At 32.4% G+C, this 15,867-nt stretch overlaps 1 protein-coding gene across 1 annotated transcript in view; it reads right to left on the bottom strand.

Moving 5' to 3' along the window:
* Positions 1–13,821, bottom strand: part of tmtc2b (transmembrane O-mannosyltransferase targeting cadherins 2b) — a 217,941-nt gene extending 204,120 nt beyond the window's left edge. The window contains exon 1 of the mRNA XM_056477886.1: positions 13,438–13,821. Within this exon, the coding sequence (XP_056333861.1) occupies positions 13,438–13,520 (83 nt within the window). The 5' untranslated portion in view covers positions 13,521–13,821. The remainder of the gene's footprint in view (positions 1–13,437) is intronic.
* Between the last annotated feature and the right edge of the window lie 2,046 nt (positions 13,822–15,867).

Raw genomic sequence — 15,867 nt, 5'->3', positions numbered from 1 at the left:
TTCCTGTTGTGTATTCCGTCCTGCCCCAGATGTGCAACCAAATCATCATTCTGACGTCACATGGTGCACCAATCAGGAGCTGGTCAGCAGTGTTTAAAAAGCATCCGCTGTTCAGCAGGAGCACCTGGCTCAACACTTTACTTGTGTCAACCAGCCTGTTCTTTCGTGTTCGTATTATTTTGTTGCTGTTTAGTTTGTCTCTCATTTATATCCTTTATTGTTAAGATAAGGTTTTGTAGCTCAATTTACCCGATTATTAAGAAGTTGAATGATCTTTATACAAATTTGATTATCAGATAAGCTTTTGTTTTGCTAACTGCTAACAGTGTGTACTTTATGAGAACTCTGGTAATTCAGAGTAGAATCATCTTTTGTGTTAGGTAGTTAAATAAATAGCCACACCTGAAATTAGGTTTTGAATAATTAGTTAAGTAAAGCAGTGAGTAGTTTAGTAAAGCGTCACATACAATGAAGATTGCGATTTTGTTACTACAGTTTTCTTTGGTTAGTTAGTTTTGTGGGTTGGGGTTTAGCTAGATTGCTTTATTATATTTATTTCTTTGCTTTGGCATGACATGGTAAAAACAAATTCGTATTACAATAAAAAGTTGCTTAGACAAATATATAGGATATAAATAAATAAAATTCACACAAAAATATATGCAAAGTTAAATATGATTTTTCAGTTAAATTTTTAATAAATAATTTAAGATTCTTCCAGGTGGTACCTTTTTAAAAATGTCCAAAGTTCTCTCCTTATAAAAATTCTGTCTAATAGTATTTAAACTTCCAGATTCCAACAAAATATGTTTCATGGTAAGAGCAGCTGGGCAGTAATTACATTTAGGTGGTGCTTCGTTATTCAGTAAATACAAATGAGTCAACCTAGAATGTCCAATTCGACATGTAGTATAGACAGTTTGTGCATGCCTGGTCTAAAATTTATAATTTGCAAAGTGTCTTTCAATATAAGAACATCAACACGTAACACCGCTCTGCCAGTGAGAGTGGTTGAGCTCAAGCGCATCAAATGAGAGGCATCTTGAAAGGGGTGGGGCATATCAGATACTAAAGAGCATTTGATTGGTCACGATTTGATGGCTAAAGTATGAGGTGACGTGAATAAAACTGTTGACCCATTTGGGAGAAAGTAAGAAACTGCAAGCTTTACGTGTTCATATCATTTTTATATCTTCTAAATGCTTATTTTGATACTATTTTGGATCACACTAGACATCCTAAAAACTAACAATGCTGATACTAACATCTTAAAAACTTTATTATAATTTCATGGGACCTTTAAGTGAATAAAAGCCTAAATGAAATCAGTTCATCTCATGATCTGATCGTGTCTCTTCATATTTGCTTGATTCATATGAATTCATTTGATTAATTTTTAATTTATTATTAATTGATTTTTTTTTTCTTAAAATTTACTAACTTTATGATTGTTTTGAACCATCAGAGTTTTGTTTGAACAGACTTTCAATACATAAACAGAAATCTCTCAGATTTATGGTCTGAAGATGAATTTCTTATTGGTTTGGACCAACATGAGTGCAAGTTACACATGACAGGATCTAAATTTTGGGGTGAACTAACCCTTTAATAAAGAGCAATCCAGAAAACACAACAGACTGATGAACAAAGAGCCTTTAGAGGGTCTGACAGAAGTATGAAAAGTTGACCACAATATACCAATAATCTTCTTGCAAGGCACTCTTTGAGTCAAAGTCATAATCATAGTCATCTGGAAAGCTGATGTCTACATCAAACTCCCCACGAGTCCCCCTCAAACAAAAGTACAGAAGCGGAGAAACCTTAAAAAAAAAGAAAAAGAAACACCCACAATGCTTTGCAAACATGACCATCTGGACTGAGCTGTTGGAGGATTAAAAGGGGGCCGCGTAGGGGTGGTGCGAGCCATACAGTGTCTCTCACTCAAATTTTTTTCTCTCTCCGAGATAATTACAGGGTACCGCTGGGATGGACAGAATCGAGGAGAGAGATGCTCCGGGTCTGGGTTGCCGCCCTTGGTTCTCGACATCACCACAGAGTCAAAGTGTGCGGTCGGATCCGCAGGGTGGACACTCCAGCAGAGCCCAAGGAGAACAGAGCCAGACAGCGCCACAAAAACCCAAACCAACAGCGCAAGCTATTTAAAGCGCACACCAGCTCATCCCTGCAGCCTCAGCTAAACAGGCTTGGAAACTGAACTACCAGCAGAACCACTTGGAAAATTGCTTAATGGACAAGAGTCAGTAGAAAGGTTTAATGACAACCAGTACTGAAAAGCAGAGCCAAAGTCTTGGTAACCTACACGAGAAAGTCTTTTTTTTTACCCAAACCTATCTTAAATATCTATCTATCAGTCTAGCTATCCATTAGGCCTGCACGATATTGAAAAAATCTGATATTGTAATGTAACTTTTTTTTTCGATAAATATTGCGATAGGAATTCAGTTTCACAAGAATAGCACAATTGATGGTTTTCTGGGGAGTCTAATAGTATTAAGGTATAGAAATTGAATAATCACAATGCAAAAAAAAAAAACTTTTGTCTTGTTTCTAGTCAAAATATGAAAAAAAAAAAAAAAAATCTTAGAGCAAGTAAAAATATTGCTTTGTTTTCAGCTTCAGAAGAAATGAGTATCTATCCCTCTATCTATCTATCTATCCAGAATATATATGTACTGTATATGTATATAGTACAGGCCCGGAGCCAGGGGGGTTCAGGTGGTTCGGAAAACCCACCCCTTACTGATAAAGGTGCAAAATTTGTTACATACATAAGCTCATTTGTAATATTTTGACTGCTATGCCATCATATATTGTAAAACATTTTGACCAATGCAAACAATTATATTTCAAAAGTCCAACATCCAGCTGTGCAAGAAAACAGCTGAGAAAAGCAAAGTCATCTTTCGGTACTGTATTGCTTTTAAATAGAGAAAACATTTGACATGTAACTTTTATTCTAAATCTTGGACCTTATTCTTGAAAAAATAACATGGCCAATAAAAAAGTGTGAAGCATCAAAAGCGGACTATATTAAAATCAAGTTGAATACTATTTTACCGATTGTTGTTGTTTGTGAATTTTCAAATGTACCTTTTTTTTTTTACAAATGTAAGAAAAGCTAGAAAAATTGTAAAGCTCTAAACCATTATTATAATTATTATTAGTATTATAATTATAATTATTATTATTATTTGTAGTAGTAATAGTATTTTATTTTTTTAATATTTAAATGGCCAAATTCTGACTGAGGAAAGTTAACTGTGCAGGCAAGTTTGTTATTTGCATGATAAATTAAAATAGGCTACAATTTTTAAGTTAAAACTTTTTTCTAACAATATACGATGTAATAAATTTGTATTTTAAAAATAAATATTTGTCATATTTATTCATTCAAAATATTTATGAAATATGATCACCATCTGACAGGCTAATTCATCTAAAAAATAGTTTAAAATGTCACATAAGTTCAGTATTGAAATCTCATAATTAAATAGATAAGGAGGTGTATAACTGTAAAAAGGTCCACTTTTTGGGAAAAAAAGAACCACCCTTTTCACCTGACTGGCTACGGGCCTGTAGTAATTGTGCAAGAATAACATCCCACATACTTTCACTTTACTAATATGCAACGTGTCATTGTATTTTATTGTGATTGTAATACTGTGAAACACGCATTTGTGAAAATAATTAAAATGTACAAAATGTGCACTCCTAAATCATGTTTTACAATAAACTAAACATTATATGATATTATTTACAATATCATTAGAAATTGAAAACACAAGATATTACTTTTAGTTCAAACACAGTTTACATTAAAGTTCCATTAGTTGATGTTAATGTATTTAATGTTATGAACTAATAATGAAAAATACATGTATAGTAAAATCCAAATTCATGCTTGTTAACATTAGTTAATGCGCTGAGTAAACTAACAATGAACTTATTTTTAAATAACATTAACTTATAAATAAATACTGCAATAAATGTATTTGGTCATTGTTAGCGCATGTAAGTAAATTAACTAACTAATATAACCTTTTTGTAAAGTGTTACCATTAGCAAAGTATTACACCTAAACTGCAATACAAAACTTGAAAAACTGACTTGAAACACTACTTAACATCCAACTGAAATCATCCACGTTCCCATAATAGTGCTTAGATGCAAGGAAAAATACTTATTAACTCCCAATATCATAGCCATAGCCAACCATGGTCCAAACAAATCCCATCTTTGTTACTTTCAGCTCCCTTAAACTCTGAAAAGTCACATTACAGAAGATAAATGCACTGCAACAACCACATCATGCAGTCTCCAGAAGTACTAGTGAAGGATGTCCTGCAAACTTATCTGATGCATCTTGACATGACATGAGAAAAGAAAAAAAAGAGAGAAAAATTTGCCATTTTAGGAACCCATTCATCCCATTCAAAAGCCTTTCCAAAACCACAAACCCCAAATAAATAGAGCCTGCAAGAACTTGAAACGGCAATGGGTTTGCCCTCAATTTCAGGTGAATGACGACAATTCCTCATGCGAGTTCATCTATCAGGCCTCTGGACAGGTTCACAGCAGGCCACAGAGATGAGACCATAACTCAGGCCTGGCATCTATCCACTCTTTTTCTCCATCTCCGCTCTGGGTGTGGGGATTATGGCATCACAGATATGAGCTCTGCAAGTTATGGCCTCTATTTTGCCGTGCAGGTGTCAGGGTCGCTGTGATTTGGAGACGCAGAGCAGATCTGAAGAGCTCCCCAGAGAGACTGGGACATGGAGCACTAAAGTCTGGCTTACAGAGTGCCTAATAGACCTGAGTGATGGTATGTCACGACCGTTGCAAATGATACACGGGCAAGCGAGGAGGAGAGAGATGAATTATTTAATGAGGAAGCGATAGAAAGCTTAGTATTATTCAATGGGTAATTTCCATTTCGATTTATAGCGGCTTTGGTGTGCTGCAAGTAGGAATGCACCATTATGGAAATTTTGTCCAATAACTGCTTAGCAATTAAAACCTCATGGCTGGAATCACAGGTTAACTCATGATACGATTTTATTATGATATTTTGCCCCCAATATTGATGTATCACGATATCAGCAGTATATCAAAATATCCCGATTTCAGCAATATATCACAAAATCAGCAATTAATCGATATATCCTAACATTAGCAAAATATCACAATATCAGCAATATATCGATATATTACAATATCAGCAATTAATCGATATATCACAATATCAGCGATATATCACAATATCAGCAATATATCGATATATCACAATATCAGTAATATATCACAATATCAGCAATATATCAATATATTATAATATCATCAATTAATCGATATATCACAACATCAGCAAAATATCACAATATCAGCAATATATCGATTTATCACAATATCAACAAAATATCACAATATCAGCAATATATCGATATATTACAATATCAGCAGTTAATCGATGTATCAAGATATCAGCAATATATCGATATCACTATATCAGCAATATATCGATATAACACGATATCAGCAATATATCGACATATCACAATATTAGCAATATAGCGATATATTACAATATCAGCAATATAGCGATATCACAATAGCAGCAATATAGCGATATATCACAATATCAGCAATATAGCGATACAATACAATGTCAGCAATATATCGATATGTCACTACATCAGCAATATATCGATATATCACGATATCAGCAATATAGCGATACATTACAATATCAGCAATATATCGACTTATCACAATATCAGCAATATAGCGACATATCACAATATCAGCAATATAGCGATACATTACAATATCAGCAATATATCGACATATCACAATATCAGCAATATAGCGACATATCACAATATCAGCAATATAGCGATATATCACAATATCAGCAATATAGCTATATATCACAATAGCAGCAATATAGCGATATATCACACTATCAGCAATATAGAGATATATCACAATATCAGCAATATAGCGATATCACAATATCAGCAATATAGCGATACAATACAATATCAGCAATATAGCGATATGTCACTACATCAGCAATATATCGATATATCATGATATCAGCAATATAGCGATACATTACAATATCAGCAATATATTGATATATCACGATATCAGTAATATATCACAATATCAGCAATATATCAATATATTACAATATCAGCAATTAATCGATATAACCTAACATTAGCAAAATATCATGATATCATAAATATTACAATATCAGCAATATATTACAATATCAGCAATTAATCAATATATCCCCACATTAGCAAAATATCACGATATCAGCAATATATCGATTTATCACAATATCATCAATATATCACAATATCAGCAATATATCGATATATTACAATATCAGCAATTAATCGATATATCAAGATATCAGCAATATATCGATATCACTATATCAGCAATATATCGATATATCACGATATCAGCAATATATCGATTTATCACAATATCATCAATATATCACAATATCAGCAATATATCAATATATTACAATATCAGCAATTAATTAATATATCAAGATATCAGCAATATATCAATATATCACTATATCAGCAATATATCGCGATATCAGCAATATATCGATATATCACAATATCAGCAATATATCACGATATCAGTAATATATCACAATATCAGCAATATATCAATATATTACAATTTCAGCAATTAATCGATATATCCCAACATTAGCAAAATATCACGATATCAGCAATATATCGATTTATCACGATATCAGCAAAATATCACAATATCAGCAATATATAGATATATTACAATATCAGCAATTATTCAATATATCAAGATATCAGCAATATATCGATATATCACAATATCAGCAATATATCGATATATCACTATATCGATATATCATGATATCAGCAAAATATCGATACATCACAATATTTTGTAAATGAATGGGGAAAAACTGCGATGGTCATGGAAGAGTGGAGAACATGAGACTGTTTCCTATGACGCTCCAGAGACAGACGAGTCTTCGCTGAGGCCAGCTTCCAGCCTCCGCCACTGAGACTGCAGCTCTGCACAAGACGTTTGGCCAGCGGAGAAATTAAAATGGTCGTGCCCAACTGAGCCTGGTTTCTCTCAAGGTTTTTTTTCTTCACTTCCGCCTTTAGTGTAGTTTTTTTTTCCCTCTCCGCTGTCGCCACTGGCTTGCATGGTTCAGGATCTGTAGAGCTGCGCATCGTTGGATTTGCTCTTCAATATTTGGACTCTCAGTAGTGATTATTAAACCACACTGAACTGAGCTAAACTGAACTGAACTTAAACACTACAAACTGAACTACACTGTTCCTATTTACTGTGACCTTTTATGTGAAGCTGCTTTGACACAATCTACATTGTATAAGCGCTATACAAATAAAGGTGAATTGAATTGAATTGAATTGAATTGAAAAAGCAGCATCAAAAATGTATAAGATGCATTTCTTTCATTTACAGCGTGTTTTATAGAATTATATTATTTACAGTAAAGAAAACAAGCTTAAAAATGTGATGTGCAGAGAGTGTACTGTAGCGAAAGGCTGGTTAATTAATTATCTTTTGTACAGTTAGACAAATATCACGACAATATATCAGTATTATGTCCCATCCCTAGCTGGCAGCACACATCAAAGGGTGGAAATAATCGATAATTGATCACCCGATAATTTATTTTATTATCTGGCCAATTAAAATAGCTTTATATAGAATTAAAAACAATTAAACATTAAGCACCACCAATGATACTGAGAACAGCAGCTTTTCTTTGTATACTGACAGCTGCAAAACTATGTGGAATGTTTCAGGGTGTTGACATTTTTTTAAATCTTTCAATCCAATTTCAGTGTCATATAATAGTAATATAATTAATAAATAGTAACTTAAAATTTTCTGAGCCTGATTACAAAAACAAAACCTGAAAATAGATTAAGTGATTTTACTTAGCTGACTTTATTAAAATGTTATCTGCAAGAAAATATCTAGACCAATTTCACTTACAAATTGCAATTTTGAGGTACTCTTTTTTCACAGTTAAAAACTGCTGACATGTTTTTTCTTCCATAAAATTTTCTAAAGCCACATCTGCAGTGTGCACGTCACATCATGTGGAATACACCAATGATAATAATAAAATAAATATCCATTAATAACTAAATAACTAATAACGTTCAGCCAATATGGCCAACGATATATTGGCAAATTGTGTATCACAGGAAATAAGCTCATTCAATTCACATATGAACACGAAAGATAACAAAATGATAGCCATATAACTACACCAAACGCTGTGGGTTAGTTTTTAAATCAGGAGTGATAAACAAAACTTTTTTTTTTTTTTTTTTCTCACCACCAAATTTACAATTTTTAGAAAGAAAAAAAAATGTGTGATTTAAGAATTCGGTCAGTAGGCCAAAGGTAAGTTTTTTGTTTTGTTACTTTGTTTTTGGCTATTTGAATGTGTTCAATCTCCGGAGCATTTACACTATGAAAGGGATCTGGGCGAATGCGTTTTCAACTACTTCTGAAAGTGGCCAAAAATGGATGCATATAAATACCTGGCCTAAACAAAGTCTTTGTCTTTTCACAAATGGATTTAACAGTGCATCATATATAAAACCACAAGACAAACATATGTGCTTTTAAAAGACAACATATTTATTGAGGATTGAAATGCTTTTTCGCTTAGAATTCTGTTATGCGCTTCTTCCAGCCATGAGAAGCCTGCAAAATAAATAATAATAAAAATAACTAAATGTCACTCTTTTTAAAATGTGACTAGGCAAACCAGACACATAATGCTATGTTAATGTATAACTCATGCTGCCTTTGCCATCAAAATTTCACATTATTCAATTTTGGGGTCTTTTTAGCCAGCATTTTGAAGCGAATGTTTTGTGCATTACTCTGGACGCAATATATATATGTGCAGAACCACTTTGCTAAGTGCTCCGTTTCCTGTCTCCACATTAAAAATCATAACCCCCATTCCTCAACGCTTTTATTATGCTCCAAAATCAAATGCCAACCTCCCGTATTTAATAAAAACACTCATATGACTTGGGATATCTGATAGTGCTTTCTTGAATGTTACCAAGCCTGGTGCTCACAAGCCTTTGGTTTAGTAATAGAGGTCAGTGAAGTGGTTTAAGAGACGGTTCTCGTTCACACGTGTGATATCAACATTCAGGAAAAAAAGGCTTCTAGTCTCCCACCATGTCACATCTGTTCTTTCTCAAGGCAAATTAAACAATAACTAGCACAGGGTGTGTAACACTGCCCAGGACATGGCCTGACACTTGTTTCAGTGCTCTTTCCACCACGGGGAAAGCAATCAGACAAAATGTCATTTCTGTTTTTAACGATGCTATGACTGGATTACAAACAAGAGTATTTAAAAAACGAAAACAATGTCTGAAAAAAACGACACTTAAAAACAAGTCTTGCAATTTTATGGGGACAACATAATTGTTTTATATTCAATCCACATAAATGTTACGTTATCTTAATCAATTTGTGTTGAAACATAAATAAATTATGTGGAGGCCTGCAATTTATACAGCAGGGCTTCTCAAAGTTCGGACTCCGGTCCACGAGGGTAATCAATCCGGACCCGACTCCATTTCATATAGCAAAACCATGCGTAAAGGATTCAAATTGTGGATTTCCTTCATAGCTAAATGCATAAACCTTGTGAATCAACTGTTTAGTTTTTTTGTATTTTTGAAAAAAAAAAAAAAGGGCAGAAATAAAATCAAAGACAAAATACTCAAAGTTTTCCTGCGTGACTCTATTGTCATGACATCCAGTGATCATATGAGGCTTTAGGTGATCGAGCAGGGCACCTGCTTTAACGCATCACAGTAAAAAGATTGTTTGAATGGATGAAGATGTCGTTTTCACGGTAAAGAAAACCTGACAGTTCAACATTGAATGGACAGATACAGTTGAAGTCAGAATTATTAGCCCCCCTGTTAATTTTTTTCCCTCAATTTCTTTGTAACGGAAAGAAGATTTTTCTTCAACACATTTATAAACATAATAATTTTAATAACTCCTTTCTAATAACCGATTTATTTTATCTTTGCCATGATGACAGTAAATAATAATTCACTAGATATTGTTCAAGACACTTCTATACAGCTTAAAGTGACATTTAAAGGCTTAACTAAGTTAATTAGGTTAACGAGGCAAGTTAGGGTAATTAGACAAGACATTGTATAAAGATGGTTTGTTCTGTAGACTATCAGAAAAAAACAGCTTAAAGGGGCTAATAATTTTGCACAAAATACAGATATAAGGACCGCAAAACTGCAACATCTAAAGCTTTCATTAGACAACTTTTGTATTTTTCATCTTTTTTTGGAGAGAGCTGCATGTAATGCTTTTTAATGCCCACACCTAAACCTACCACTGACATCACTAGCTCCACTGAGTGCATTGTGTCTGGCATTGCACCTCTGAGATATGCACTGAGCAATCTCAGCTTGCATCATCATGGCTGCATCCAGATACTATTTTTGTGTTTTGTACAAAAATGCACTTAGTTTAGTGGTTTTGCCACATTTTAATTGTATTTAATATGTTTTGAATGCAAATGCCACTTTATTTAAATAAAAATAAATCGTGTCAACTTGTGATGTATGTTATGGATGTTTATTAAAAACAAGTTATGTAATATAAATTGTTCCGAACCACTGACCTTAATAAAAATTCAGATTTGGAATTTTAATACAGTATAAGTGACAATATCAATACAGTACATTATTTTTAGACTACAGTATGTGTTGTAACAGGTGCTTTGGTATTATTGCCCGGAGGACCTGTACTTGCTCTAATAGCTAAGCTATGAGGAAAATAAAAGAGAAGTGCATGTCTTGACAACCTGAGGAAATTAACAAAACCTAATTTTTTTAATTCCTCACATTTCTGACATAGTCAAATGCATCAAAAACAGAAAAAAGCTGCCTTTTACAGTCCTCATACCATAAGCGTCTAATGAAATAAATTAGTCACTGTACATTTAGGAAACCAACCCCCAGAGACACATTCATTTCATTGGTGACAGTGGACACGTTCATTGCTTGCTCTCTCTTAAGATTATTGCTTCTCAACCGTGCATAACTGTCATGCAGCTCTAGGTTTCTTTAATGTTATTATAACATGCCCTGACGCCACTTAGGAAAATAAATTTGTCATCCCCATGGGGTGCAAGGGGGGAAAAAGATTGTGAAAAGCTACCGTTCTGTGAGAGAGTTGATGGACATTTAGCTTTTCCATGCATTACAAATAAGTGGCAGGAGCATGGTGTTGAGATCTTTGTTTTATAGCATGTATTTAATATTAGTACGTCTAAAAAATAAAGGTCCTTATGGCTTCTTTCATGAAGAGCATTTACGAAACCTTACCGCCGAAATGCGCTTTAAAATGTTACACAAATCAGAAATGTTTTAAGAAGTGCTCACTGGATGATTCTTTGCTGCAAAACCTCCCCTTCATTTTTAAGAGTAGGATGAGAACAAAGATTCCTGATTTTTTTTCACTGACAATTGGGTTCATGACTAAATCTAGAACATGAAGCGTGAGTGGTATAGTCAGATACCCAAACAACTGATTTAATCTTAAGTTATCTTTAGTGAATCAAAAAGATGCAAGTGCAGTCAAATTTCCTAACGAATTGCTCTTATGAGCTGGTTTATTTCAGCTAATAAGAAACAGACTGAGCGGCCAGTACAGTCCGATTCACCCGCTTACTGTATGATGAGTCAGTTGTTTTTGAAGAATTGAAAACACACGAATCAGTCAGGGTGGCTCCTGACTTAATCTGACTCATTTACTCAACCACATATTACGTTTATAATAATGTCTGATTCAAAATGAACTAAAAACTATACTTAAGCATCTGGTGCTCCTCTGTCATTTTTTTTTTCTTAATAGAATATGTTCATTTATCTTCATCAGCAAAACTCTATATTTTAACATGAACATCTACACAAAAAATCATACAGAAGAAAATGATTGAGGTAAAGTTTGTTTTATATTCGCACATTTGTTCCGTGACAACTTGTGACATGTTCCCTATATTGTTTAGCACAGTACTTTGAATATTCAGTCTGAAATTACATGCAAGTTTGACTTGAAAACAGCACAATCACTATTTATTTGATTGTGAACAATGTTGCACTTTAACAGTCATTAGCTGCTAATAGGATTTCACTATTTGGAATTTGCAAAGACTATTTTTGTGAAATTATATTATTAAGGAGAAAGTCTGCAAGTGTGAATATAAAATCAACCTTACCACAATGAGGAAATATACTAAATAAATTTCAGTTAGCAGGCATGTGCACTCAAAAAAAGCTTTTTTCCCGCTTCCAGATATCAATCTGAGCTTGTATAGACCTATATCTTTGATTTTCCCATAGTAAAACATGTTCATGTAACGTACAACATCTGTTGACTGCACATATCCTTGCAACAAACTTGCACTTTCTATTTACATTTGAACATGTTTAAACTTCTGCAAGAATCTGACCACTGATTTTAAAAAGGCCAGTCATTTTGAACGCCACGCAAGCATCACCAGAATGCTTGTGACAATATTCGATATAAGAATTTGAAGTTAACACATTTTGTCTGAGTAAACATTCCTTCATTTTCCTTTGGCTAAGTCTCCATTTCAGAGGTCGCCACAGCAGAATGAACCGCCATCTATTCCAGCGTATGTTTTACACATTGATTACCAGTTCTGCATCACACATACAGATGCCAGCTTTAAACAAAAAAAGGATTTTCAAGTATTTAAAAAAGCCACAAAGTCTGTTATCACATTATTTCTCAATTGGTGTGTAAAAAATGTTCTGAAATGATCTCACCAACTTGGCAACAAACTGCTGAGTGCAGTAAATGTGTGCGCAAAGAATCCAAACCTTCCTTAAAAGTACTCAAACGGTCATAAACATAATTCATATTCCTAAACATCACTCATAAACACAACTCTTATCATAAATATCCAAGCTCCGACACCTTCAGTTCCCGCGGGCTGATAATTCCCCTGGTATAAATGAAGTGTGATATTCTCAGGCACCATAGCTCTCCCTCATAAACAGACCGTACAGGTTTCAAGCGCATCCTAAAAACAACAACAAACGCTCGACAACTGCACGTTCGAAAGTTGCACGAGCGCCCGTGTTTATCCGCTGACAGTTGTCACGCTCGCGCCGCCATTCCCCGCGCTGTCGCAACATGTAACAGTATCAAAAGAACAAAAGCCGCCGCTACTACATTCGACTCAACATTCTCCGGTTGCTACGAAACCGCCGAACTCTCAGATGTATCGGATGTATTGACGGCTAAACATACCTGTCATCGTAGCAGAAATCGGCGTCCAGTGTGTTGACATACAGGAGCAGTGCCACGGCGCTGCACACCAACTCTGCGATCATCTCTCAAAAAAAGAAAAGAAGGAAAGGGAAACGAAAGAGTGGAAGGTGTATATTAAAACCCTTCTTTGATTTCTCTCTTCAAAATGCATCTGCCAGAAAACAGTATCCGAGTCCCCATCCTTGCAAAGAGTTGAAATGAATTATCCAGACATCCTCTTCTTAACCCATGTTATTTGCTGGGAGAATCGTGGACGGCGCGTTCACGGTGTTTACAGTAAGCTCGACTGTGTTTGGACGTCCGTACAGCGAGAGTGTTGAGATGATGCATAGTGGACGCCGAATAAATGTCGTGATTGAGCCGCGTGTGGTTAGTGGCTCCAGTGCGCATGCGCAGAACCCCTCCTCCTGGGGATGTATGTATACACACACACACACAAAGCCGGTTGAACTTAACCCTCTATTTCGCTCATTATAAAATGCGTGGAAAATGTTTTAATCACTTCATTCTTTGATGTAAGATTAAACTTGATTAAACAGATTTTGAATGATAATGTTTCGGGATGTTCCTTATGTTATTTTATGTTTGTTTAGTAGGCTAAATCCAAGTGGGGTTTTGGTGGCATGAAATTTGACCATTTTAATAGGTATGATACTTATTATCAAAATATTTAAATTCATATTTCATATGTATGCTACATTACATATGGGGAGAGAGGCGTTCATGGGATTGTTTGAAGTAAAACAAAACGTAAAAAAGTCAAATTATTTCAATTCAAATTAGTAAATTATTTAAAAAATAGATTATATTTACTATAATATTAATATGTAAGGAATGCGTATTTCTATATAATCAAAACAAAACTAACAATTAAAAATAATAATTCTAATAATTCCAATATTTATTAATTTATTAAAAATAAGTAAAGTTATTAAATGAGATTCAGAGATAAATAATATAAAAACATAAATGGAATAAAATAATTAATTACAAATAACTGATCGAAACAAATAAACATTATATTTATTATCAATATTATTATTATTCTAATAAGTATAATAATTGTAATTAATTTATTTAAAATAGGTTAAATTCTGAACAAAACATGTACATAAACTTGTCAATCTGTATATTTGCACTCACTACTTACTTCTATTTTTGTTTTTAAATATATTTATTATCTGTTTTTTGTCCTGTCTCTGTAATGCTGTTGCACTATAGAAGGTCTGTCACGAAAACAAATTCCTCGTATGTGTGAACATACCTGGCAATAAAGCTCTTTCTGATTTTGATTCTGATTCTGAATTATTAAATGAGTTTCAGAAATAATAAATTACAAACATAAATAAATAGATTAAAATCATTAATTAAAATAATTTATTACACAAAGAAACCTTATATTTCTTATCAATATTCTATTTTTATTCTAACAATTATAATAATTGGAATTAGTTTATTAATAATAAATAAAGTTATTAAATGAAATTCAGAGATAAATAAATTACATACAAATAAAGTGATTAAAATAATTGATTAAAACAAATAAACATATTTATTGTCATTATCATTATTATCATTATTATTATTATTATTATTATTATTATTATTATTATTATTATTATTATTATCATTATTATTATTATTATTATTATTATTATTATTATCATTATTATTATTATTATTATTATTATTATTATACTAGTATACTATTATAATTAGTATACTAATTGTAATTAATTTATTAAAAATAAATAAAATTATTAAATTACATTTAGAGATAAATAATTTACAAACATAAATAATAGATTAAAATAATGACCAAAAATAATTCATTAAAACAAAGAAACATTATATTTATTGTCAATATTATTATAATAATAATTGTAATTAAATTATTAAAATTAAATAAAATTATTATATGACATTTAGAGATAAATAAATTACAAACATAAATAAATAGATTAAAATAGTTCATTAAAAATTATTGATTAAATCAAATAAACATTATTATTATTATTATTGTTGTTGTTATATTATTATTATTATTATTATTATTATTATTATTATTATTATTATTATTATTATTATTATTATTATTATTATTATTATTATTAGCTGTAGGAATAGTAAACATATTGACAATAACAGCCAGATAAATAAAATATCTAAAATAAGATTAAAATAAATAGCTAACAATTAGATTAAAGCCCATTAATTTAGATTAAAATCAGCAGTAATCTAAAACTTTATTAAATTAAATTCTAAAAAAATGTAGTATGCAAAGTTTTACTGGAGTTAAAAAAAACAAAGGACTGCATTAAAACAAACTAATAAATACAAATTTATAAATACACTGTACAAATACTCTGTATGTTTTACTTTAAAAAAATCTATCTATTCATCCATCTA

This window comes from Danio aesculapii, chromosome 18 (assembly GCF_903798145.1).
Source record: "Danio aesculapii chromosome 18, fDanAes4.1, whole genome shotgun sequence".
Classification (NCBI taxonomy): Eukaryota; Metazoa; Chordata; class Actinopteri; order Cypriniformes; family Danionidae; genus Danio; species Danio aesculapii.
The sequence above is the reverse complement of the archived record's forward strand: the minus strand, read 5'-3'. Positions and strand labels throughout refer to the sequence as shown.